Source organism: Lactuca serriola, chromosome 9, assembly GCF_051521515.1.
Source record: "Lactuca serriola cultivar US96UC23 chromosome 9, Lser_US96UC23_V15, whole genome shotgun sequence".
NCBI classification, from domain to species: domain Eukaryota; kingdom Viridiplantae; phylum Streptophyta; class Magnoliopsida; order Asterales; family Asteraceae; genus Lactuca; species Lactuca serriola.
Window position 1 is genome coordinate 209525998 of NC_136416.1, and position 26237 is coordinate 209552234.

At 38.4% G+C, this 26237-nt stretch overlaps 2 protein-coding genes across 2 annotated transcripts; both read right to left on the reverse strand.

Annotated features, from left to right (window-relative positions):
• Window positions 1-350: 350 nt before the first annotated feature.
• LOC145076505 (BRASSINOSTEROID INSENSITIVE 1-associated receptor kinase 1-like) lies at window positions 351-8067 on the reverse strand. Its single transcript, XM_079022357.1, has 7 exons — window positions 7943-8067; window positions 7776-7847; window positions 7617-7693; window positions 7383-7514; window positions 6958-7296; window positions 6435-6823; window positions 351-761 (listed from the first exon to the last, which is right to left on the reverse strand). Exons 1-7 carry the CDS (start codon window positions 8065-8067, stop codon window positions 456-458), a joined length of 1440 nt encoding a protein of 479 aa, XP_078878483.1. The 3' UTR covers window positions 351-455.
• LOC145074466 (somatic embryogenesis receptor kinase 2-like) lies at window positions 7772-8852 on the reverse strand. Its single transcript, XM_079020837.1, has 4 exons — window positions 8599-8852; window positions 8409-8480; window positions 7943-8310; window positions 7772-7847 (listed from the first exon to the last, which is right to left on the reverse strand). Exons 1-3 carry the CDS (start codon window positions 8742-8744, stop codon window positions 8130-8132), a joined length of 399 nt encoding a protein of 132 aa, XP_078876963.1. The 5' UTR covers window positions 8745-8852; the 3' UTR covers window positions 7772-7847; window positions 7943-8129.
• Window positions 8853-26237: the final 17385 nt, after the last annotated feature.

The window sequence follows — 26237 nt, forward strand, 5'->3', positions numbered from 1 at the left end:
TATCCTGTTTATCGAGTATAAAGTAGCTTTTTGGATCTGAAATCCAATTATTGGGTTTATTTCAGCTCAAAATCGGCTCTTCAATCTTCTGACTTTTAATTATGTTCAATCTTCTAGTTTCCGATTTATTTTTATTAAAATTTATAATCAAAGATATCAACCTTTTACTCTACTACATTTTTTCCCCTAATATTATCAATTGTTTGTTTTGTGAAAGATGATAAATGATGTTTTTAATAAATATTCGAGGAAATAACAATATATTTGAAAAAATGAACGGAAATATAAATAAAGGATAAATATTAAAAACCCATGGAGTAGATTTAGGAGGTCTGTGATTTCGTCTCTCAAAAAAAAAGAAGGTATAGTCTGTAAAAAGGTTAGACGTAATGGAAAAAACATCAATATATTGGAGTTGTTCTTTCTATAAAAAATCAGATAGGAAGACCCTTTGATCATCTAGGGCCAGACAAGTGATCGTTGCTAGCGTTATAAGTTGAATCCGGTTTAAAATGAATCTGTATGTGACTAAAATCATGCCTTGAAATCTCTTCTTTCTGCCATTCATCCCACCTTTCCACTAAACCGTTACATTCGAGCATTTTCACCACTTGTGACATCTTGGGTCGTTCCGTTGGGTTGACTTGTGTGCATGATAGAGCTATGTGTATCAGCTCTTCCACTTCGTCTCTTAGATAATTACCTATTAAATACTTGTCCACAACTATATCCAACCTCATATCTCCAGGAAGTCCTTTCACCTACATATATAATTTCAAACTCAATCATTCATGCCGAAAAAATTTGAATTTTCATACATTGCTCAAAAATGATATGATGTGATTGGGATGAGAATAAAGACTTGTTAGGATAAGTTCAATCGAGGCTTGTTTTTGCATGAATTTATAACTCGAAAATTAATTTTTGTATTGAAGTAAAATGATAATGGTTATTCATTTACTTTTGGATGCAATCAAATAATTGTGCTTCATAAGTCTCATATTGTTGGTTCCTATGTTTTAGAGGGAAACCTTCTTTTGATTGTGTTTCGATATAATTTTCTTTTATTGTTTATAAAGGTTGAATGTGACTAAATGTTCATACCGTAGAAAATAAGAAAATGAAAACTCATCTAAACTCTGGCATAAACGAGTTGACCATATACCTCGAGAAACAATGTAACATCTCATGAAAGATGGGATTCTTGATAGTCTTGGACTTTAATCAACTTATCGAGCATATGATGGGGAAAATGACAAGAGGATAAGAAACAACACATATGTAATTTGAGCTTGGCGGAGATAATTCACACACACCAACGTTTGTGATTTTTTATGAATAAAATTTAAAGGAAAAAATCTTCACCTTTATTGATGATTACTATAAATATACTCACTTGTACTTGGTTAATGAGAAATTAGAGTTATTTAACATATTTACATGCTTTAAGGTCTAACTTGAGAGCCACCTATACTGTAAGATAAAAGTTTTCAAATTGGATAAGAGCAGAGAATATCATGGACGATATATTTCAGTCAAAGCCATATAACGGTTTTACTTCGTAGGAAACTAGGACAATGTAAAGATGAGGATCCACAAACCCAGAATCTCCCACTTGGAGGTTGATCAATAAATTTGCTATCATCCAAAAATTAATTATGTAACCTCCATCTATCTTTCTAGTTTGTGCAAGTATCTAGAAAGCTTGTCGAAGCCATATATAACTTCAACGTCTTTGTGTGTTTCTTGGATATTCTTCTCGTCAAAAGGGTTATAAATGATGCTCACCTCTCACTCGGAAAATGTATACAATAATGGATGTTATATTTTCGAAAATCAACCATATTTCCCCAAAACCAATATTTAGGGGGAAACTAAATATATGTTTTAAGAAACTCTTTAATCCTTACAAGAGGATTATCCTATTCCAGAACAAAACTCAATAAATCCTTTTGATACAAGTTCTCTTGAAATTACTTAACAAATCCTTTTGATACAAGTTCTCTTGAAATTACTGCAGCCAACCCTCTTGAAAACACCTCTCCTCAACTTCGTGTCTATTCAAGAAGGAATCATCTACCATATCAAGTAGAAAGCCACTGCACCACAAAACAATGACCATGATGTTGTCTCGATCTTCGTCACCGATGATACTTAAAAACATACAAAATAGCTTGATGACATCAATTACATTGTTGAACCCATTATTGATGATTCCAAATTACCAATTGCTTAACATAAATGTGTTCACTCATGTACCGAACATCACATTGAACGATATGTTGCAATGTTGCATATAGTAAGCTTCAACCTTCTTATAGATCCTTTGAGAAGAATCTTGATCAAAATACAAGTTCTAGGCTCCATTTATGAGGCTCTCAAAGTTCCAAGGTGGAAATTGGCCATTGAAGAATAAATAAAAGCCCTTAAATCCAATGACACTTGGATAGTCAGAAAATAACCTAAAGGGAAACGTCATGTAGGGTGAAAAGGGATATTATTTGTCAAATACAAAATTGATGGTAGTTACAAAGCGAGATTAGTCGCTAAAGGCTTCACTCGGTCCTATGATATTGATTACCAAGAGACATTTTCCCCTGTTGCTAAAATGAATATGATTATAGTATTGCTCTCTCTAGTTATAAATAACGATCGGCCTCTCTACCAACTTGATGTAAAAAAATGCTTTTTTAAATGGGGATCTGGAAGAAGAAATGTATATGTCAATGCCTCTGAGGTTTGAGGACTCCAAAGACAGTATGGTGTGCAAATTAAAAAAATGTCTCTATGGTCTTAAATAATCACCTCATGCATGGTTCGTAAAATTCAGTCGAGCCCTCACTTCCTAGGTTTATGCTCAATGCAAAGTTGTTCACACATTATTTACCAAGACTGCTTCTACAATGAAGAAAGCTATACTAATCGTATACGTTGATGATAGCATCGTAACAGGAGGCAATATTGAGACGGTTAAACTTCTAAAAAGAAACTTGGCGTCCGAATTAAAAATTAAAAATCATGGGCATGTCAGATACTTCCTTGGAATGGAAGTTGCTTGGTCTTGGGAAGGTATTGTTATATGTCAAAGAAAATATATTTCAGATCTTTTAAAAGAAATTGGCCTTCTCAGATGGCTTGTAGAAAATCCCATGGATCCCACCAAGAAAGTATGTAATGGAGAAGAGCAAACCCCTGTGGATAAAGAAATGTATCAATGACTTGTTGGAAAACTCATTTGCTTGTTTCACACCCAACACTGCAAATTCTGTAAGCATTATTAGTCAACACATGAATGAACCCACTGAAGGTGATCTGGAAGTTGTGTATCTTAAGATGACACCATGTATAAGCCTGTTCGAAAAGACCAATGCTCGTGATGTTCAAGTGTATACTATTACAAGTTGGGCTGGTTAGGAAACATACCGAAAATCTACCACGGGTGACTACTCATAGGTATGGGGAAATCTTGTTACATGGAGGAGCAAGAAGCAATTTGTTGTGTCTCGCATGAATCCGAGTATCGAGCTCTTGCGCTAGGAATTTGGATTCAAAGTCTCCTCAAGGAACTTGGAATGAAGAACGAAGAATTTGTAAAGATCTTCACCGATAGTCAGCCTGCTATTAACATAGCAAAATCCTTGTTCACCACGACCATACAAAGCACATAGAAATTGATCGACATTTCATTTCTGAAAAGGTTGATAATATAATTGTTCAGCTAAGTCATGTTCCATCCGGTCTCCAGATCACTGATGTCTTACTAAAGATCACTGATGTCTTACTAAAGCCTTGCCAAGGGCTAACTTTGAAGAACTTATTTCTAAGCTTGGTTTGTTAAGTATCTACAACCAAGCTTGAAGGGGAGTGTTAAATATTACAAAGGTATGTTTAGTAGATTTTATCCATTTTATTTATTTTTAGAAAGGATTAGAAATGACTTAAAATTCATATAATTTAGGATCCAGTTAGTGTAGCCGGTCCTACACTTGGTGTATATATTCCATGTACGTTTCTTATATCATTATTTTGAAATCATACATATAATTTTATCACAGAATACTCTTTCAATTTCCACAGTAGACAATCGAGTCGGCCTCTATCCGAAGGAGGTAGATTGCTTTCAATGTTGACCTCTGACATAAGAAAAATGCAAGCACATATCAGATGAATGATGGACTTATGAATATGGAATGTTAGCCCATTCCATTCCTCGGTACCACCTTGTTTTTAGAATCATGCCTTAGAAATGGCTACTTATATTTTGAACATTCTACCCGCTAAAACAAAGAACTTCACCACTCCAATCTATCCTCTCTACATATGTCATCTTACTTACAATCATCTACGTACCTTTGGTTGCCTATGTTTTCCCCTTCATCCCTCCCCCACCATTCATAAACTCGCCAATCGTTCTTCCCCATGCGTTTTTCTAGGGTATCTTTCTAATCACCGGGGGTATAAATGTTTAGACCTCTCATCCAACAAAATAATAATTTCCCATCACGCAGTCTTTGATGAAACTGTCTTTCCTTTCTCAAAATCACATCATCACCCTATTCCTATCAATTCCTCCACACCGAACCTCAGCCATCTATATGGTGCTGTCAACTTCCTCCTACCACAATCATCCCCTCTCCATCTCTTCTCCATAACACAGTTCCACCTCATACCACAACTCCAACTCACGACAACCCCCCACCATTCTCACCTATTCACGCCGCCCTAAACAACCAATAGTCCCTTCCCAACCTGTTGATTAGCCCCTTTCACAATCTCAATAACCCTCACAAATTGTACCCACATCAATAGTATCACCTCCCACTCGTCACCCAATGCAAACCAAAAGTCGGAACGGTACCTCCAAACCTAAAGCTCCAATGAACCTACATACTACCACCCTTTACCCTTTTCCTAAAAATCCATCAGACGCCCTTTCAAATCCCGTTTGGAAGTCCGCCATGATAGATAAATTTAGTGTTCTTGTTGAAAATAAGACGTGGGAACTTGTTCCTCGTTGAACGGGTATGAATGGAATTCGATGTATGTGGATATATAAACATAAGACTAATGCTGATGGGTCCCTTGAACGCTATAAGGACCGTCTTGTTTGTGATGGCAAGTCTCAACCGGTGGGAATTGATTGAGGTGAAGCTTTTAGCTCGGTGGTAAAACCGCTACTATTCGAACAATACTTAGCATTGATGTCTCTCATTCTTGGCCGATTCACCAACTCGATGCTGAGAATGCTTTCCTTCATGATCATTTATCTAAAATAATGTTTATGCATCAACCAGTTGGGTTCCGGGACTCCTGTTTTCCTGATCACGTATGTCGTCATAAACGGTCCCTGTACGGCTTAAAACAGGCACCGAGGGCTTGGTACCAAAGGTTTCACTGATTATGTCCTAACTTTGGGTTTCAAAAACAGTTCATCAGATCACTCTCTATTTATTTATCATCACAGTCATGAAAAAGTTTACATACTTTTATAAGTCAATGACATTATCCTTACTACATCGACCGATTCTCTTCGTGACATGGCTCAACTCTCTCATGAATTCGCTATGAAAGATCTTGGTTCTCTAAGTTTTTTTCTTAGGATCGTTGTCTCCAAAACAGCCTCTAGTTTACATTTATCTCAACAAAACTATGACTCTAGAATCTTAGAATGGGTAGGAATGTCAAAATATATATATATATATATATATATATATATATATATATATATATATATATATATATATAATATTATATTATATTTTGAATATATTTGGAGATAAGACATGTATATCAGGTCTTAAAATAAAGGATCTCAAATTGTATCTTATATATATCATCAAGAAATACAAAGGAGGGACATAGAATCCTTAAAATAAAGGATCTCAAATTGTATCTTATATATATCATCAAGAAATACGGAATCCTTCGATACGCTTTTAGAAAATAAACAAAGACATGAAACTAATGGGAGAAAACATATACCATGATAAAATTAATTTTAAGACAACCGCGACAAGTCTAACCTCACACTATGTTTCCATTTCCTTGTTAAGCGTCCTCAAAGCTAATTTTAAGACAACTACTTCAAGTGTAACCTCACACTATCTTTCCATTTCCTTGTTAGGTGTCCTCAAAGCTAATTTTAAAAGGTGGTTAAAACTATTTCTAATAAATTTAGAATTTTTTGTGCCTAATTATAACATTCTCATTATCATCTTCGAGAGTAAGGATGTGCAGAAAATCAACGCGATCCAAAAGGGGGCATACCTAGAATTGTTAAAAATCTCCTTAAATTAAATCGTCTTCTTCTAGTAGAACATAATCAAGTAATTAAGATTTTATGTTTAATGAATGGCTCTGTGATGATTTTATCAATCCTATGTTACGTTTGTTTTGAAATTATTTGGTGAAATCATTAACCGAAGGATGCTTACCCAATCAAGCAACATGACCTCCTCGTTATAATGGGCAAGGCGAGCAAGATCAAAGGCCCGCTGCCCAGTGATGAGTTCCAAAAGCATCACACCATAACCATAAACATCGGTTCTTTCTGAAGCTCTCCCACTGGCTAGATATTCAGGTGCTATGTGTCCAATCGTACCACGAACGCCTGTTGTTACATGAGTATCGTTGCTTTCCATGAGTTTAGCCAACCCAAAGTCTCCCACAACTGGTTCAAACTCCTCATCCACCAATATATTTGCAGCTTTCACATCACGATGGATGATCTTAGGGTTACAATCATCATGCAAATAAGCAAGCCCCCTTGCCGATCCCAGCGCAATTCGTTTCCTTGTTTGCCAATCAAGTGCAATTTGTGTATCTACAGTAATTTATCAATTCGCCTGTTAGATATTATTGCACTTTCTTCATATTGTTTACTCTATTCTTCACATTATGTTTTTAGTAGAATGGTCTCCATAATTACATATTCATTTGTTGTGAAACCATATATACCTTGTAGACATGATGCAACACTACCATTTGCCATGTAGGGATAAACAAGCAACCTCTCAGTTGGTGTCGAGCAAAACCCTTGCAGCCGAAGTAGATTCCGATGCACAGCCATGCTTATCAACTCAACCTCCTTTTGAAACTGTAATTCGCTACTTTGTACACGATCTATGAGTCTTTTTACAGCCACCAGAGTACCATCAACTAACCTTCCTTTATAAACTTTACCAAATGCACCTCTTCCAATAATGTTTTTCTTACTAAAACTATCGGTTGCAACTTGTAGTTCACGCAAAGAAAACCTTTTTAGTTGTCCCAGATGAAATTTAGGGTCCTCTTCAGCTAAAAACATAAAAAAGAATCAAAGAACAACATTAGGATTAATTTAGGAAGCATAGTCAGGTGATCATTTTGCTCATTTGACTAACCTGGTACGTCAGTGAAATGATCTTGCCGTTTCCTGTGCCACCACCAAGCAAATGCAATTGCTCGACCTATAAAAAGAAGAAAAACACCAACAGCAGCTCCTTCGGCAATAGCTCTGGTGTCGATGTTGCCACCTGAAATTAGGGTTGCATTACAATTAGAAGGCAATAATTATTTCTACAAAACATTGACTTTGAAGGAATATGTAGTAAAGTAAATCTGATGGTCGGAAATACCCCAAGGAGATTGCCGATTAGGTAGAGGTGAAAATTGTGGAAAAACCTCATGTGTCAAGTTCGTATTATTGAAAAAGCTGAAAGAAGAGAAGTTTGCATATAACATTGGCAAGGCATAGGACATAAGTTTAAGAATGCATGATGTATCTAAAAGCAAACCTGATATCTGTGAACCGTGAAAAGGAGCCATTGGAAGGGACAGCTCCTGTCAAGAAGTTGTTTGAGAGATCACTGTGATATATATAGAAGGAAATTAACCAAAGTTTTTTTTAGCTTTGTTTTAAGCGAATCATAAAAACTCAAAATGGACCGACTTTTATACTTACAGAATTTCTAGTTTATCTATATAAGTTAACGAATTTGGAATAGTTCCTGTCAGTCTGTTGTTACTGAGACGACTATCCTTGCACAAAGAGCAGAGAAACAACAGTTTGATTCTCGAGAAAATCATAATTAATATATAATTTGCGAATGCAGATGAAGCGAAACAGACAAGGATCTATACTCAAGTTTTCATCTAGAGAAGAATACGAATGATGTGAAATCATACAGACAATGAAGTTTCTTAAGGTTGCCCAATGTGTCTGGAATGTCACCGTCTAACTGGTTCATGTAAAGATCCAAGCTCAACAAATACGTTAAGTTCCCAATCTGATAAGGAATACTTCCAGTGATGTTATTATCATAAAGCTCCCTGTCACAGAATTACATGACATTTCAAAAATGTCACCATATATAAGATTAAGATCATAAATAATAACGAAATTCAATATGCAAACAATAATGACTTACAAGTGTTGTAAGTTCGGAAGTTGACCAAGCTGTGGAACCAGTTGACCAGACAAGCCTGTGCTTCCAAGATCACTGCCTTCAACAAATTAACCCCAACATATGATTTTATGATCGCAAGACTAACAAATGAAGAAAAAAGCAATAAAATTTAAAATTTTATCGAAATGTACAGGTTGGTGAGCGAGCTTACATCCGAGCAACGCGATTCTCATTGTTACAAGTAATATGAGACCACCGGCATGGATTGACTTGGGTTATATTCCAACTTTGCAAAACATTATTAGGATCCTGTAATTGTGTCTTTAGGGCATTCAATGCATCAACTGTCTTGCACATATATGGAATTTGATTATGGGCATATCTTTAATGTATCAAATTAAAACAATGAAGTTCTAAGACAAAACATCATAAATTTCATGAAGTACGTCTCTATTTATTATCTATAACTAGAAAGCAACCTACTACGATTGGGAAAATGATTCAAGGAAAGCAATTGCAGTAAGTTACAATCATTCACATAAAACCCATGTCAAAATCAAATTTAAAAAAAAGAAATAAAAATAAAAACTTGAAAACAGTACATACCTTCAGCATTCCCATAAACCCTTAACAGATTAAAGAACCCCAAAATAAACCAATGTAGGATCAGAGGGAAGGTCCGGTGATCCATTTATTTCAAGCTAAAAGGGTAGATTCCTCATGAACTACTCAACAAGACAAAGAAATAAAAAATATATAGAAACTGAAGTAACCAGCATGCTAGCTTTTGAACACAACTTAACAACTAATTCCTATTAAAAACATCCACATATGCAAATAAACAAACTAAAATCATTAACTTCACTTCAAGAGAGTCTTCAAAATGGTGATTGTTGTTGATTTTTCTCTATTAGAGATACTAAATTGAAAGGAGTAGTTTGGGGGAGATGTCTGTATATTTTATCTCCTAATTAAAAAGACAACTGGTTGCAAGGACAAAGGGAGGTACATAGTAGCAAAAGGGGTAAGAACATTTACTCCATGCATTTTCTGGGAAAAGGGAGCATTGACAATTTGACTCCAAGAGAAGACATAAATTCCATATACTATATATACTTTAAAATAAAATAATGTGAGCAAGATATTTCAAAGAAAAAGTGTTAACTAACCAAGGGCTTAATTATAGCCTAGCAGTATCATGTTCAAGTCTTGCCGGAAACAAAAGGTGCATATATAATTAGGAGTAGGATAGTGGATGTCTGTCTTAGCCATTCTTAAAAAAACTACAGAGAGATTTCAATGATTTATCAATACGCATTTATGGGGACTGAGGTTTCTACCATCGGTTGATCTGAACACCCCCAACCTAAATTACAATAACATTAAAGAAGGTGAGACTCGAGTTCATAAGAAATTATCTCCTTACAGCTAGTGAAATCCAGCAACAACAGGTTACTTAAAGTTCTCCCTAAACAAGGTTTAACTGATACATTTTTATCAAACACTACAGTTGAACTGAGTTTGAGTTCGAATAGAAACGAGGTTTGCTAGCGATCGCAAGCAAGTTTGGAGTTTATAGCTGTATGCCTAATGATTAGCAAGAGCCATCAAAATTCCCCGCTACATATGATTTACAGTTGTAGCACAAAGTTTAGAATATATAATGGATAATCTTTCTAGAAAACACGCCTTTCCAAACAATGCCATTTCCAAAGTTCATTTTTAGGAGAAAATTATACTTATACTTTTTGAAAAAACTATTTGGTCGGTTCTCAATGTTTTTTATTTTTACTTGTTAAAAAAAGAAAATTGTAAATTGGAATTTGATAGTTGGCAATATTTTTTATTTTTATTTTTTTGTAGTTATTGTCAATTTTTTTTTTAAACTTGTATATGGTTTTGTTCCCTAACATTTTTAAAATGGTTTGAAAGGATAATAATGACCTTACTATTTTCTTTTTCATTTTCTTTATTTACTTCAAAAAAATATAATTAAAAAAAACTCCATCTATCCTTCCCCATCTCTCCATATTTTTACTTCTATATATATATATATATATATATATATATATATATATATATATATATATTAAAAATGGTATAATAAATCATTAAATAAATTAAAAAAATGGTATAATGGTAAACTTAGTATATATCTAATTATGGTAAAAAAATAATAATCATTTAATGCCTCCTTTAAATAATGGAAATCAGTTTAAAACCCTAGATATCCCCCTCTTTTTCGTCTGCTTCGAACATCGCCTCTTCCTTCGGTGATCCCTCCATCGACTCTCCATCGTTACCTATGTCAGCAAAGAAAAATGAGATGACTGCTCAGACAATATTTGTTTCCTCGTCTACATATGTTGATGATCAGAATGATATCAGTAGCAAAAGGTCTCATGGTATGATTGATCTCAGATTGAGGATGATGGCTAGGGTTCAGTTTAAGGCTGGTGCTTTGTGGTCTAAACGTCGGATTCTGAAGATTTATGCCCTAATTTGTTGATTAGGGTTGCTTCTCCTCGTTGTCGAAAGCAAGAAAACCGGGGGAAAGAAATAGCAGCAGATGGCGGTGAAGAGGTGCTCGGTGCCTGTTGTGGAGTCTACAAAAGGAGGTGAAAACGAAGGCAACAAGGGATTTTAGGTCGTCAACAACACCACCTATCGGACCCTAAATCTGTTGTGATATGATTCTACCTTCTATGGTTTTCTCGTTGCCTGCCTCTTCCCAACATTCTCAGCAATTAGTTCTGGAGGAGGACATGCTAGAAGTTAATTGTCCTCGTGTCACCCCTGAATTTGTCTTGAAAGCATCTAGTCATGTTGATAAGTTTACTGACCTTATGGTTAAAGATGAAAAAAAATGGAACTTCTTACAGAGCTTACAAGGTTGTTGAACTCAAATACATTCTTGTTGTTTTGGATGATAAAGGAGTATGGCATTGTTGCACCTGACACTAAGAATCCTCTCTCAGATTCTTATCCTTTCAATCTCATGTTTCAGACCTCAATTGGTCCCGCTGGTGTGATCCCTAGGTCAATATTATATCTTATATTAGTCTATTATTTTCATATTATTTTACTTCATAATTGAATGATTATGGTTTTACATTCTTCCATATTTTACTCATTTCATTTTATATGATTCAAGTATATACATCCTGAAGCAGCACAAGTACATATTCCTCCAACATTTGCATAATACAAAATTTTAAAGATATTCAAAACCATTCTGCAAGAATAGTTTGTTCTGTAAGAATATGATTGCTGTATTCTGATAGAAATGTAGTTAATTATTTATATGTTTAATGTGCAGTTGTTACAAGTGTATCACTACAAAATATTTGGAAATGAATATGTGATAGAAATGGCTTGAAGAATGGCTTGAAGATCTGATGGGAAAGGCTTAGAGAATGAATTAAAGAATGATCACACTCACTGTTTAAGAATGTTGTTATTTTTTTTAAGAATTACATTTGTTATTCTTTCATAATGTTGTTATGATTATATGAATCACAATCATACAATGTAATTATTTTGTATATTATTAGTTCAAGAATCGCTTTTGTTTTAACAGAATAAAATCAAAAATATATTTACTAGCTTATGGGTGGCATTCTGCCATTCTGACAAAATAAAATCGAAAAATATAGTTACTAGTTTATGGTTGACATTCTATTATTCTAACAGAATAAAATCAGATTTTTAAATTTGAATTAATTTAAAATATTCTGATTTTTAAAAATAAATGAATTAATTATCCCTAAAAATCCGAAAATTTCCTTTTATAATATAGGTTAATTGATTAAAATGTCCTTATGCTGAAATTTGTGTGATTATATGGTACATATTATCCTATTCTAATATCATAGACCCTCAGATCATAACCTTTAATTATATTTCATCCGATGGTCCAAATCTATGCATTCTGACACACAATAGTTGGTAAAATCAAAATAACCAAAGCATATATATATATATATATATATATATATATATATATATATATATATATATATATATATATAACCCTACCCACACCTCCCCATCTCTCCCTTTAGCTACAAGACTTGCACCACTAAACACCACTGCTATTGTAGCTCGTCAATTCTAATAAACCTAGCTTACGAGATGAAAATCCTAGCTCACATATCATCTTCGGTCTTTCGGATTTGCAAACAAACGTCATCACCACCATAGTCCACCAAATCTAATAATTATAGCATTATCATCACCTTGAGATTGATGAACGTCATCTGAAAACCCAAGTCTAAAACCCTATTTTATTTCATTTTCGTAAAACAGATCTACTAATGGGCTCTATAAAGGGGTATCAAATTGTCCCTAAATTTATCTAATAACCCAAGTCTGAAACCCTACAGTGACGTTATGGAGAAAGATCGTGTGTATCTATTGGATGTTGGATACCAGACCCTTCTTTGTGCACCAAAAAAACAGATCTAGACCTGTGTTAAATGTGAGTAATACAAAGTTAACAGATGATATAATTGAGACTCAAAAACAGATGCAACTCTTATTCAGAAAGTAAAAGGCTTTTATAACCTAGTGAAACGTAAACAAATTAAACTCAACTAAAGGAAAAACAAGCCCACACTTTCCTTTCTTTTTTTTTTCAGCTACTCACCTAAGTTCTAGAAGTCCCAAATTACTTGGTCCACGTGATCCATTCAACTCAAGACCCATTATATTTATTCAATTAACTAAGAAAAAAATACTAAAGTAAAACTTACGTGACCTGTCAAGATTGAACCCAACATTCACCCCTTAACTCACTTTTCCATCAAAGCAATGTTGGTTCTTCGTCTTGGATCTTGTTTTCTTCTTTGTCCTTGTCTTTTTCATTCCACTTTGTTCACTTATAACTAAATGCCCAAAGTTTCCACAATTAAAGAAACAAAATCCACTTTTATCACCTCAACCTCTTCCTCTTCCTCGGCCTGTTCCACCTCTTTCAAAGTTTCTTCCTTGTCCTCTTCCATGTCTACTACTTTCACCATATTTTTTTTCACTTGCCATCATGAGTTGAACATGCTCTTCTTCCATTTTATTCAAGACATTGAAGTCTTTCTTCATAAGTTTTAACCCTTCCAACCGCTTTGTAACACCCAAAGTTTTGAAGGCCAAGAAAGGAAAGAAAACCCTAATTTTTAGGGGCGACTCGGCGAGTTCAAGGAGGAACTCGGCGAGTCAGAGCGGGATCCGGGTCGAGGAGTAAGTGACCGACTCGGCGAGTCGGCCAAGATGACTCGGCGAGTCTGGTATGTGCGAGGAAAACCCTAATTCCGGGAGTTGTATCCTATATAAAGGGTGTTATGTCCCTCCCTTAGCCCCCATATCATCCCAGAGAACCTGTAAACCCTATTTTCGTGTGAGCTTCCATCATTTGAGAGAAATAGCTTGGGAGGAAGGAAACTTTGGAAAGGAGCTTGTAGATTAAGAAGGTTGCTTCAAAGGAGAGGTGTGTGCTCGAGATCTACTTCAGTTTGTGATCATCTTGGAGGTATTTAGCTGCCATTTTCCCTTCTTTGCATCTAGATCTATTTTGCCACGAGATTTAGGGGTTTTATGGTTGTTTGAGACCCAAATCGGGTTAGGGGGCTTCGATTTGTTGTTGCCACTTCAGATCTATTGTTGGGATGGTCCATTATGTCATAAAGCATCAGGAGATGAGTAGTTGGTGAAGCCCTTTTGTCCTAAAACCAAACCCTAGTATGTTTTGAGCCTAGATCTCTTTAGTTATACGTAAAGTTTGCAACTTTACGTAGGGATTGAGCTTTGGAAGTATGGATCTATGGTTTGGAGTCCCTGTATGACTCAAAAGTCCTCTGCATGTTTGGAGATCTGAATGTACTCGGCGAGTAGCATGAAGATGAAGAGGAACTCGACGAGTGGGATGAACAGCTCGTCGAGTCGGATGATGTTAGGCTTGTACTTGGCGAGTTGGATGAAGATTGCCTGATGCTCGGCGAGTCTGTTCTTAGACTCGGCGAGTCAGGTCGCGTAGTCCCAAACCTTTCGAGTTAAGACTCGAGTCAGCGAGTCGAGCAAGGACTCAGTGAGTTGGTCAGGACAGGATTCGGGAATCTGTAGACTTGGCGAGTCAAGTCGCGATTGGAAGGACTTTGAGCATAAGAACTCAGCGAGTCAGTAAGTGGACTCGGCGAGTAGGGTTGACCTGGAAGGTTGACTTTGACTAGGACTTTGACTTTGGCAAGGGTTGACTTGGTTGACCTTTGAAGATCAGTTGGATTAAGTAATGTGTTGTTATTGGTAGCTCGGGGAGCTACTGGAGCAGCAGCTCGGAGTCAGTGGTCGGGTAGCGGTCAAAGGGATTAGCAGCAGCAGTTCAGCAGTATCAGGTGAGTTTCCCTTTTGTATGAATGGGTCTACGGCCACAATGCCGGCCTATATGGTTATGAGTAGAAGACCCAGGGGTTAGCCCTAGGCACAGTATGCTAGTATGATATTCGGACGAGTTCCAATATTAGAGGGCGGGTGCCCAAGGAATGGTTTATGAGATAGTTATACTTGTTGTCTGTGTGATACTTGTATGTGCCTGGTAGGGAGGTGAGTGTGGGCGAGGTCCCGTATCTCACCAATAGCAGAGTGTGGATGGAGTTCCACATCTCAGTAGCAGCAGATCAGGGGCGAGGCCCAAGATAGGGAAGGAGTGAGGGTGGGCTGGGCCCGTATCTCACTATCAGCAGGAGTATGGACGAGGTTCCATGACTCATCAGTAGCAGGACACGGGCGGGGCCCAGAGATATGCAAGGCCTTAGAACAAGAGTTGTTAGTATATGTTTAGCTTATGTGATGATATGTGATATGTGTATGTGCTATTATATGTTAGTGGGCGGGGCCCTATGACAGGCGAGGCCTAAGTGAAACAGATCTGTATCCGAGCGGGGCTCGAAGCCAGGCGGGGCCTGGAGCGGCGGGACCGTTGTAGCGGGCGAGGCCCCGGATAGCGGGCGTGGCCCAGTATGTGCAGTATGTAGTTATGCATGGTATGTGGTAAAGTGGGGAACTCACTTAGCTTCGTGCTTACGGTTTTCAGTTTTGTTTTCAGGTACTTCCGGTAGCGGAGGGAGGAGCTCGGGGTGATCGCATGGCACACACCATAGATTAGTCAGCCTGGGAATGTTTACTCTGATAATAAACATGTGTTTTGAAAACTTATACTCAGATTATGTTTTGGAAAGATGTCTTTGCTTAAAGTAATGTTTTATTAAAAAGAAATTTTTGGTCTTGAATTTTGGGACGTTACAAGTTGGTATCAGAGCCTTGGTTTGAGGGATTCGGGCATACTCTCGGGTGTGCTTGAACTCAAACTGAGGGGTCGGATAAAAAGTTTTCAAAAATGAAATGATAGTTTTGTAAAAAGAATTTTGAGAACAAAAAAAAACAGTTTTAGAAAAGCAAAAAAAAAAGTATCCAGAAAGAGAAGAATTTTGAAAAGAGAAAAAGGGGTGTGGTGCATGCAATCAGCCGAGCTCAAGTAAGTACCCCAAAATACCCATACAAGTTTATGTTATGATTATCAGTTGATAGAACAGCATGCTAGAATAGGACTAAGGATCTAGGGATGATGCCCTATGTGCCTGTTTTTTGTGCTTTTGAGCTACATGGTAGTGCTGAGTAGACAGTAGTAGGATAGCCTGTTTAGGTTACGCCTGAGTTATGAGTTTGTGTTGCATGCTAGTTCAGATTCTTGCTATGTGGATATGATTGCTTGAGTATGTTATGGTTAGATTTTCCCTTGTTCGAATGTTGCTTGCTTTGTGCATTGTGGGATTCTGAGTGATGGGAGTTAGCCATTAGGTGGATACGACACGTCACATGCGATCAGGGTTGAATAATCTCAGAGTGCTGGATTTGGTCCTATTGCGCAGCTCTCGTTGAGTCCAACCGTTGTAGGAACGAGTCTTTTACTTGAAGGATTATCTGAGCCTTGTCGCATGTGATGGTATCCAGGTGATGGCTAATTGGCATCACAAGGAGACCTTTAGCAGCTGAGGACTGGTTTGAGTTGAGTCAGAGGTTTCCCTAGGGTAAGCCTAGGATGAGATAGTGTTGGGAGCAGTATTAGTGGATAAGGGACCTGGTGGAGTCAAAGCATTTCCTGGGGAAAGTACGGATAGATGTGGAAGGTAGTATGGGCCCGTACTACTGAAAACAGAGGATCCGTACTCGATTCGGGAAGGGCCGAGACAAGACCGGGAACCTGGTAGAGTATGTTTGGTCTCGCATCAGTGATGAGTATTCTGATGGTGGTTGTGGTATATTTTCAGCATGGTGACATTGCGAGAGAGACCAGCGGACGGATCAGGCGCCGGAGAGGGATCGGGCTCGGGTTCAGGGGCCAAGCAACTCGAGGAGCGGATGAGAGAGTTGATATCAGCTGAGGTTACGCGCAGTATTCTAGCTCAGACTCCTGTGATCTTTGGCACGGTCAAGGAGGGTATACTGGAGATCTTGGATGAGAGGCTGGGAGCCTTCCGTACTGAGATGATGGCATTGATGGGAGCGCGTACTCTGACGTTTCGAGAGTTCAGAGCCTGCGGGGCACCAGATTATCATGGGGCTAGGGACCCCATTGCTAGCAGCAGATGGTTGGCTGATGTTGCCAACGCTTTTCGTACGAGCAAGTGTTCCGAGGGGGACAAGGTTAGACTCGCTTCCTGTCTTCTGAAGGACAGAGTAAGGGATTGGTGGGAGGAGATTGGTCATGCTTTGGGGGATGATGCCGCGTTGGACGCGATGACTTGGAGCGATTTCTCGGCCAGGTTCAGGGCGGAGTTTTCGCCGATGATTGAGGTGCAGCAGCTGGCGCGAGAGTTTCAGGAGTTGACGCAGACTACTGAGACTGTGGCGGAGATCACCGCCAAGTTCAGGGAGAAGGCTTTTCTTGTACCGCAGTATGTCGCGGATGAGGAGATGAAGAAGGCTCGGTACCATGAGATGTTGAGGGATGACATCAGGGAATTCGTGAGCAGATCCAGCTGTAAGACGCTGGAAGATATGATTTCTTGGGCTAGAGAAAGGGAAATTGATTTGGAGCAAATCTGGAAGAGGAAGCCGGATGAGGTTCAGGTAGCTACGGGTTTGGGCAAAAGGCCCAAGGGATCGGATTCGAGATCGAGGGATCATCAGGACCACAGTCGGTGCAGAAAGTGTGGCAGGGTGCACGGGGGCGCGTGTAGGAGTGGTAGCGGTGGTGAGTCTGGCTGCTTCAAGTGCGGTCGGACTGGTCATTTCAGCAGGGATTGTACTGTTACCGCCACGCAGGGATCAGACTTGATATGTTTTCACTGCAACCAGCGGGGCCACAAGAAGGCCCAGTGCCCCAGTTTGACTTCGGAAGGATGGGTGATGGCACCCGCCCCTACAACCTTGAGGATCACGGATGGCCGTCAGGGCCGGGTAGAGGCACCTGCAGCAGGGAGCAGGGCTTTTCAGATGACGACCTTGGAGACGCGAGCAACGCCGGACGTTGCAGGTATGCAATTTCCCATTTTCAGTTCTTTTATTTGAGCATGATTATATTGTTATGGTTCTGCATCATTATCGGTATGAGTATTTTATTTTATGTGCGGTTGATTATGGTCGAGTTATATGCCATCTGCATACCTTGGTTATTTGTATGGTAGTAGGGGATGTGCTCTATTGAGGAAGGTTTCGAAGGATGCAGTAGCTGTAGCATGCTTGAGAGGGACTTGGTATGTCTCTCTAGATCGGGGTTGTGTAGTGTCAGAGATGGATTGGCTAGATCCCTAGCTATGGTAAGCTTGGGTTCCTTAGCAGATTGATTGCGGGACGGTAGCAAGGATTGGGATTTCTTTTGAGTATTGAGTAGCAAGGGGCAAGCAGGATCGAAGTGGGGGAAAATCCTCCGAGTGTGCCCAGAAGGGAGCACGCAGACCCAGAGTGAGTGCACGACCTCTAAGGAAGAAAGGAGTAATTCAGCGTTTGATGGTTTGAGGATTTCAGGGTTGGGAGTTTGAGAAACTCCCCATCAGCTAGTGCGTGTGATGGTAATGGTTAGTTCATGGTTGGGAATTCGGGTCGTGGATCACCCGTAGGACTCGAGGGAGTCAGAATGAGGATCTTGAGAGCTAATGGCACATGGGTGCCTTCGTGTCGGCAGTCGGTGGTAGGAAGTGATGTGAGACTACGGGGCAGCCGTAGCATTCACTAGCAGTCAGTGGTGGAAGTGTTGTAAGACTACGGGGCAGCCGTAGCATTCACTAGTAGTCAGCAATGGATGGTGATGTAAGACTATGGGTAAGCCGTAGTGTTCCTTGGTAGCTTCGTTAGCGGAGTTGGGGTGAGGCCCTTATTTCCTAGTGATCAGATGGGGATCAGGATGGATAGTGGATGAGGATGATGGGGAGTTGCCTGTATAGCCCTAGCAAGGTGAGACCTCGGGAGAGGCCGCTCCAGGATATAGTTGGGTGAGACCCGTGGGCGAGGCCCGTATGAGATTAGCAGTGTAGATAAGACCTGGGAGCAGGGTTGCTTAGTAGTATGGTTGGGTGGGACCCATGGGCGAGGCCCGAGCGTGAGTGAATAGACTAGTGGGACTAGAAGGATAGGGGCGGGTGGGACCCGTGGGCGAGGCCCGTGAGTTTTAGCAGCGCAGGTGGGACCTGGTAGGGACCTTAGTGTCAAGTTAGGGGATCGGGGATCCCAGGTTTGTAGTGCCTGAATGGCAGAATTGATTGAGCAGTTATAAGTGGTTGAGGTTTCTTTGGAAGTCGCTGGGAGCGACTATTGGTGGTGTTCGGATTAGCTACCGGTGGGAGCCGGTAATCCAGTCATTGATAGGTTGGTAGGGACCGGGGTAGTCTCAGCTCATCAGAAAGTCAGTCGAGGAATAACAAAATTGCCAGTCAGTGGCAGTGCGAGTATGCAGCATTTGGCGGAATTCAGTTAGTTGATCATGTGGTGCTCGACACCAAATTGTAGTAGAAAGAAATGCCCAGTGGATACTGGCGATAATGACCCGTACTGGAACTAGCGGGAGTAATAGAATCGGTGAAGACAGGGTCTTCGCGGTGGCAGAGGGAATAGTTGGTTATGGAGCATTGCCTTGGGGAGGCAAGGAAATCGCACAAGGAAGGAAGTGGAGAACCCCTATGGGTTCAGCTGCAGTACTCGGAGGGTACCAGAAGGATTTTCGGTTGAGTAAGTTGTGTTTCCGGAATGTTCAGGCTTAGGGTTGAACCAAGATGATTATCCGCAAGGATTGATGCTAGTCAGAATGATCGGGTGGAAGACCAGCGAAGGTAGCCAGCTGGTGTTGGAATAATTGGCAGGGTATTAGAGGAAGATCGCAGGCGGTGGGCCATAGCAAACTTCGAGGACGAAGTTTAGTTTAAGTGGGGGAGAGTTGTAACACCCAAAGTTTTGAAGGCCAAGAAAGGAAAGAAAACCCTAATTTTTAGGGGCGACTCGGCGAGTCCAAGGAGGAACTCGGCGAGTCAGAGCGGGATCCGGGTCGAGGAGTAAGTGACCGACTCGGCGAGTCGGCCAAGGTGACTCGGCGAGTCTGGTCTGTGTGAGGAAAACCCTAATTTCGGGAGTTGTATCCTATATAAAGGGTGTTATGTCCCTCCCTCAGCCCCCATATCATCCCAGAGAACTTGTAAACCCTATTTTCGTGTGAGCTTCCATCATTTGAGAGAAATAGCTTGGGAGGAAGGAAACTTTGGAAAGGAGCTTGTAGATCAAGAAGGTTGTTGATGGGTTTTGGTCATAAGACATTCTATGTGCTCATACAAACCCTAATGCTTGGATCTAGGTTTCTCTATTGTACATGCTTTGAATCCAAGACTATAAACCCTAATTCTAGCATATGGAAATCAATATTAACATATAAATGGGTTTAAGAACATACCTTGATTGTTATATAGCAATAACAATCCTAATCCTCCTTGAATTGACTTTGGAAGGCTTAGAGTCACAAGTGTCACTCCTCTAATGGCTTACAAACACCATAAGCAAGTGGAGAAGGTATAAAGAAAGAGGAGAGAGGTAGGAATTCGTCCTTAGGACTTCTTGGGAAGGCTTGGACGAATTCATGAGCCTTAGGGGTCTTTATATAGGGTTGGGATTAGGGTTTCAGTCCTTATCCTTATCTAGTTACTTGCCCATCAAGCAACCATAAGATAAGTCTTAGAAAATCCCTATCTCTTGGACCTTGGACGATTTTAAGGATATCCTTATCCTTGAATTCGTCCATCCTTTAACAAGGATAACCATTGCCCTATTTTGCAACTATCACATAATTACAATTCAGCCCCTCTAGTTTAATTAATTACACTTGATCACAAAATTAATTCTTAATTAATTATTGACCAATATTAATTAAACAAATATGATTTCTCGTTTAATATATTATTCTTATAACATATTAATAAATCATAATAACCTCTCTCTCTATTTATTTCTCCAATCAAGTTGCTTTGGTGAAGGCAACCCAAAAGGACCATGCACCATCGGGTCAAGTACATACCAAAATAGTTATGGACTTAGACACTAATCCAACAGTCTCCCACTTGGATAAGTCTAATAACTATTATGCATATGACTTCGGATCCCGATCTGCAATCGTAGCTTTCCAAAGCCGCCGTTAACTCTGATCATATCAAATACGCGTGTCCTTAGATAAGGGATCATATATTCCTCCATTCTAGATATCATATGAGATATGATTTCAAATCATTCTCTTTGTACTATATCTCGATTTCCGATTTATGACGACTGACTAATTGAACAAATCAAATTAGCCCTAGCCCGGCCGAGCATTTACGTTTGTCATCACTAAACCATCGAGGGGCCCAAAGATATCGCTTTTATCCTACCTTGGATAAAAGGAACGGATAAACTTTGATACAATGCTTGCTTGCACTCACTAACCAAATCACACACAACAATATGTTTTATAACACCAAGTTACTAATGCGTTTACATATTATCAATGTGCAACCGATTAGCAGGATACAACTCACACATCTCGGTTTCAAGAATATAAGATGTTATCGTCTCACCAATCACTCGTGATACAATTCATGGAGCGATCCAAGTGAGCGTGGGTTTAATCCAATGCTCAAATCATATTCATAAGCACTCATGAACGTTGCAGCAAACATTTGCTTATGTCTAATGCTCTTTAGACAATCCACACCAATTCACGACAGTCTTCATTCATATCTACTTCCAACATATGAACGACTGTGGCCCGTTCGAATAATTCGATTATTCTTAATAAACTCAATTATTCTGGAAGTCAAAACATGCAAATGTGAAACACAAGAATAATACTAATCCCATATGGCCTCAAACCTTTGAGTATAAATAAAACGCCTTTTATTTATCACCATATTGATTACTCATTATTTGTCGTTTTGGGTAATCAACTTCTTACTTGAATTCCAACACTTGTCCCATGCTCCTAGCATGCACACAATGTTTACCTATGGTTCTTACTTTATGAAATAGATCACATTGAACACATTTCCAATCCTTCTCATTTCACAACTCCAAATCCGTTTTTCATAAGTTAAAGGATATCAAATTCTTGTTACTTATAGAATATGCTAGATTCTAACATTCTATGTAACTATCCTTTCGTAATGTCACTGCACCAAAGTCACAAAGACTATTGCCAATGATATTACAAAGTCCTCTAACGGAGATTGTTACAAGACAATTCCTTAGATATGATGTCTCTTTCTCAAAGTACATTCCTTTGAACATCCTTTTGCATAAAAGTTTCTAATCTAGACATAGATTTTCAATATTTACTTCCTAATATGGACACGCTTCCATATTTTCCTCATGACAACTCATTCTTAATAGAATCTTTTCTATTTGTAATGATGTCGATATGATCCATCCAATATGGAAACATTTCCATAATTTCCAATACTATACTTCCAACTACTCACAAGCGACCAATCCTCGTCGAACTTTGGATTGTGCTTTGATAGTTGTTTAATTATTTTAGTCAAAACTGATTCTAGTCCCTTTTCCCTCTAAATGCGCTAGACATTTGGAAAATTTTAGAATGGTCAAACATTAAAGCATTTGCAATCGATCCTATACCCGAAGCGTATGGGACACGGCGCATAATGTTTAATTTGCTATGTTCTCAAAATTCGAATTGTGAAGAGGAATGCCGTAATCATAATCTAAATTTTAAGAACACACTATGTACCCTTGACTAAATCTATTAACATTTCTCAACCTAATCCTTTAGATTTGAAATGAAGCATAATATTCTCTCCCTTAATTATAGCAAAACAACTTTACAACCCTTACTACTTTGCAAGGTATAACTCTTGTTTTCTATAATTAATATTGCCAACTTGCAATACGTGCCTTAATAATCATACAATCATAACATTTATGCTCCCACTATCATGATGATTACTATAAAACATAACACTTATGCTCCCACTAGCTTCGACATGTATTCATTAACATCTTAACTTTCAAAAAACAATACTTATTGAATTTCTTAAGTTCATGTTTCTAATACTTAGTGCTTTGATAATCTTTTATCAAGGTTTCTTGAACTTATACACCTTTGCCTTCGATAGTTCATATGTGTGTCTAAACACTTAAGACTAATTGCCAAACCTCACAATTTAAATTATGGAAAGGGATACCGTAACCATAATCGAATTCAAGAATGCAATTTTACAATCACTATCTTTTTAAAATCTTTCTTAGTGAAAGCATTTCCTCACAATCATTTTCATGAAGGAGGAAATCTTATGACACTTAGATTTAGACGGTGTATGTGTTCCTATCCATGTGAATTTGTTAAAACCAAAGTTTACGACAAATTCAAACTCATATGGACCGAACTTTCTTAATCTTGATTTCTTGCCTTTTGGTAGCACAGCTGCCCACCATGTCTTCCAAGTAGTCAAGCAGCTCACCTTTTCCTATCAATGTACCTTTCATCGATTAAGGTGGTTTTCCATTTATGCGTTCAAAATGAGAACTCATAGAACTCATAATTAACTCAATTGGAATAGCACAGAAACAAAATAATGTCAACACGATAGGTTGTAAACCTCAACTCGTGTGCTAGTGATGATTGATAAGGTTTATTTGATTTGTTCTTGAAACCTTTCAAGACCATTAAGACTCCCACTGACTCTTTGACATATAAGATTCTCTTGTCAAAACATTTCTTGACAAACAAATATTCAAGAGTTAGTGTAGCTTTTATCAAAACTCTTCATAAATTGGTCCTAGTTGGTCTTTGTCTTATCTAAGATATCACAACTTACCACATTTAATGAATGTTTTAAACCTTCTTAATACTTTTCACTCATTGTCACAATCTTAGCTCTAAGACTTGTTTTGGAACAAAGTATGATTGACTTCTTGATTTGACCATTTCTTCAATCTATGATTCCTCTTCTTGGACATACAATTGTACCAAGACTCACTTAGAGGATCAATTGAGATATGGTTCTTAATCATTAAGACCTATCATAAAGCATAAAAGGTACTCTCCCTTCTTCTTAGAATGGAGAAACTTTTATCTCTCTGCCTACTTGATTCTTGTTATTCGTTCTACTATTGATTTAAACTTTTTCAATCAATTCAGAATTACACTTAATCTTATAAGTATAATTATATTTACTAAACCTTTAGTAAATCATGACGAATATCTCGTTACTTTTATGGTGGATTTGATCAGCACGCAACTTTGTGTGCTCGATCCCCTAGTCCTTCACTTGACACCTTGTCAACGAATTAGTCTAATTTCCAAATAAGAAATTTCTCATTCATCGTGCATCCAAGTTGCATGATTCCAAATTTCTGTCCAATTGAAACTTGGGTGATGAGAAACTCTCCCTTTTTGGTAAATTCTCGACTTTCCATAAATAACATAATAAGAACCAAATCCATTATTGCTAATAATAGAAACATTTTAACATCAATTTTTCATACACGCCATTGTAAGGATAAATAAATAAAATCAAAATTTATTTTATTGCGGAAAAATTTGTCCTTACAATGCAACTTATTGAAAAACTTATGCTAATACATCTTTCTTAGCAATCTAATTCTAACTCTAAGTAGTAGCTCAAGAATCTAATCTTCGAGAAACGCGATCGAAATCCATTCCTTCACGGTTAGATTCTGCTCACTTCTTCCCTTAAGCTTCCTTTCTTTTCTTCGATCCTACAAAACATCAATTGTAATCTTATCACATTATGTATTCAGAATCTAGAATGAAGCTTAAAAGAGTTAGTCAATGGATTTTACCTAAATTAGAGCCATACGTTTTGACTCTCCTATCTCTTAGATCTCTTAGGTAAATGGGGCAGCTTCGTCTCCAATGCCCCTTCTCTTGGAAATAAAAGCAAATCGACTCTTTTGGAACAGGACATGGAACTACTTCAGACATCGCCTTTCTCTTATGATCAAACTTTTCAATCATAGCATGTCTTTCGTTGCCATTGTCTATATCCATAGAGGTCTCGAAGGCAGATTCACCAATCAACTTTTCTTTTCTATTGCGCCAAATCATTGTTGATTCAGCAGCAATAAGCATATAGGTGAGATCTATGAGGGTCACGTCGTAGTTCATCATATAGTACTCTCTTACGAACTCACTATATGAGTTGGGAAGTGACTGAAGAACCCAATCAACAGCCATTTCCTCACAGACAACGGATCCCAACATTCTTAACCTATCAATGTGTGACTTCATCCCTAGGACGTGTGCACACACGGACTTTCCTTCTTTATGTTTACTTGCCAAAAGGGCTTGAGTGAGCTTGAACTTTTCAAGCCTTCGAACTTGTAGGTTAGGGAGAATAATAGGAGGAGGTGGAGGAAGTGAAGCATGATTTCTTGTTCCTCGATCGAATCGTGGAATATCATCTTCATGTGGAATGCTTGTTCCATGGGATTTGGGAAGACCATAGTTGTTGAACTTTGACATCTACAAAACGGGAGAAAAAACGAATTCAAGTTAGTTGATAAATTGAGTCCTTAGTAAATCACCCAAATGAAATACTAAGGCTAGGACCCAACACAATATTCTACAACTCGGGAGAGGGATGCCGTAACCCTAATTGCAGAATATTTGAAGGTAAGTGAATGACGATTCACTAATTTCCACCATGAAAAACGAAAAAGAAATTTAAGTTTTAAATCTATGAAAACTCCTAGATCCTTTGAGATTCATTGAACTTTCAATGGCATGTTTAAATCTCGATATGCCCCTCTTGTTTGTGATTGGGATGCCGAGGATCACAAAGCGGGTGTGAATAACCATGCAAACTGACATGGTGCCCTCACATGTTACGGTCACCTATTCGATGTGTCGGTAAACCACACACGCTCCACCGAACTATGACAAACATTGAGTCACCCTTTTGCTACCTTTTCTTAGAACCATTTAGTGTGCCGGTAAACCACACACGCTCCACTAACGTCTTCGCAAGGGCACAAAGTGTAATTTCATGGAATTGCATCAATTCACTTTTGCCTAAGTAACTAAGATTGGGAGTTTTATGAAAACATTTAGTTACTTTAATAATTCATTATACTTATAATGGAAGGTTTCGTCCTATCCTACCCGTTCGGCTAACGACCCTCCACTAGTCAAGAGTGCGGTAGGTAAGAGTGGATACCCATTCAATCGCCATTTTATAGGCAATTTCCTTAAACACCCCTTATAGACCAGCTTCGTGAATGAGGCCTACTAACGGTAAGACTGACTTTTACTCATACATATATATAATGTTATACCTTTAATGTTATTTATATATATATATATATATATAT

Excerpts from the sequence above, each read along its gene's own strand:
- LOC145074466 (XM_079020837.1), bottom strand. The coding sequence starts at position 8,744 with ATGTGCAAGACAGTTGATGCATTGAATGCCCTAAAGACACAATTACAG. Across the intron at positions 8,481-8,598 it reads GAGAATCGCGTTGCTCGGAT|TGATCTTGGAAGCACAGGCT; the intron begins GTAAGCTCGCTC and ends TGTTGAAGGCAG. Across the intron at positions 8,311-8,408 it reads CTTCCGAACTTACAACACTT|GGAGCTTTATGATAATAACA; the intron begins GTAAGTCATTAT and ends ATTCTGTGACAG.
- LOC145076505 (XM_079022357.1), bottom strand. The coding sequence starts at position 8,067 with ATGATTTTCTCGAGAATCAAACTGTTGTTTCTCTGCTCTTTGTGCAAG. Across the intron at positions 7,694-7,775 it reads TCACGGTTCACAGATATCAG|CTTTTTCAATAATACGAACT; the intron begins GTTTGCTTTTAG and ends CTCTTCTTTCAG. Across the intron at positions 762-6,434 it reads AGGTCATGTTGCTTGATTGG|GTGAAAGGACTTCCTGGAGA; the intron begins GTAAGCATCCTT and ends TTATATATGTAG.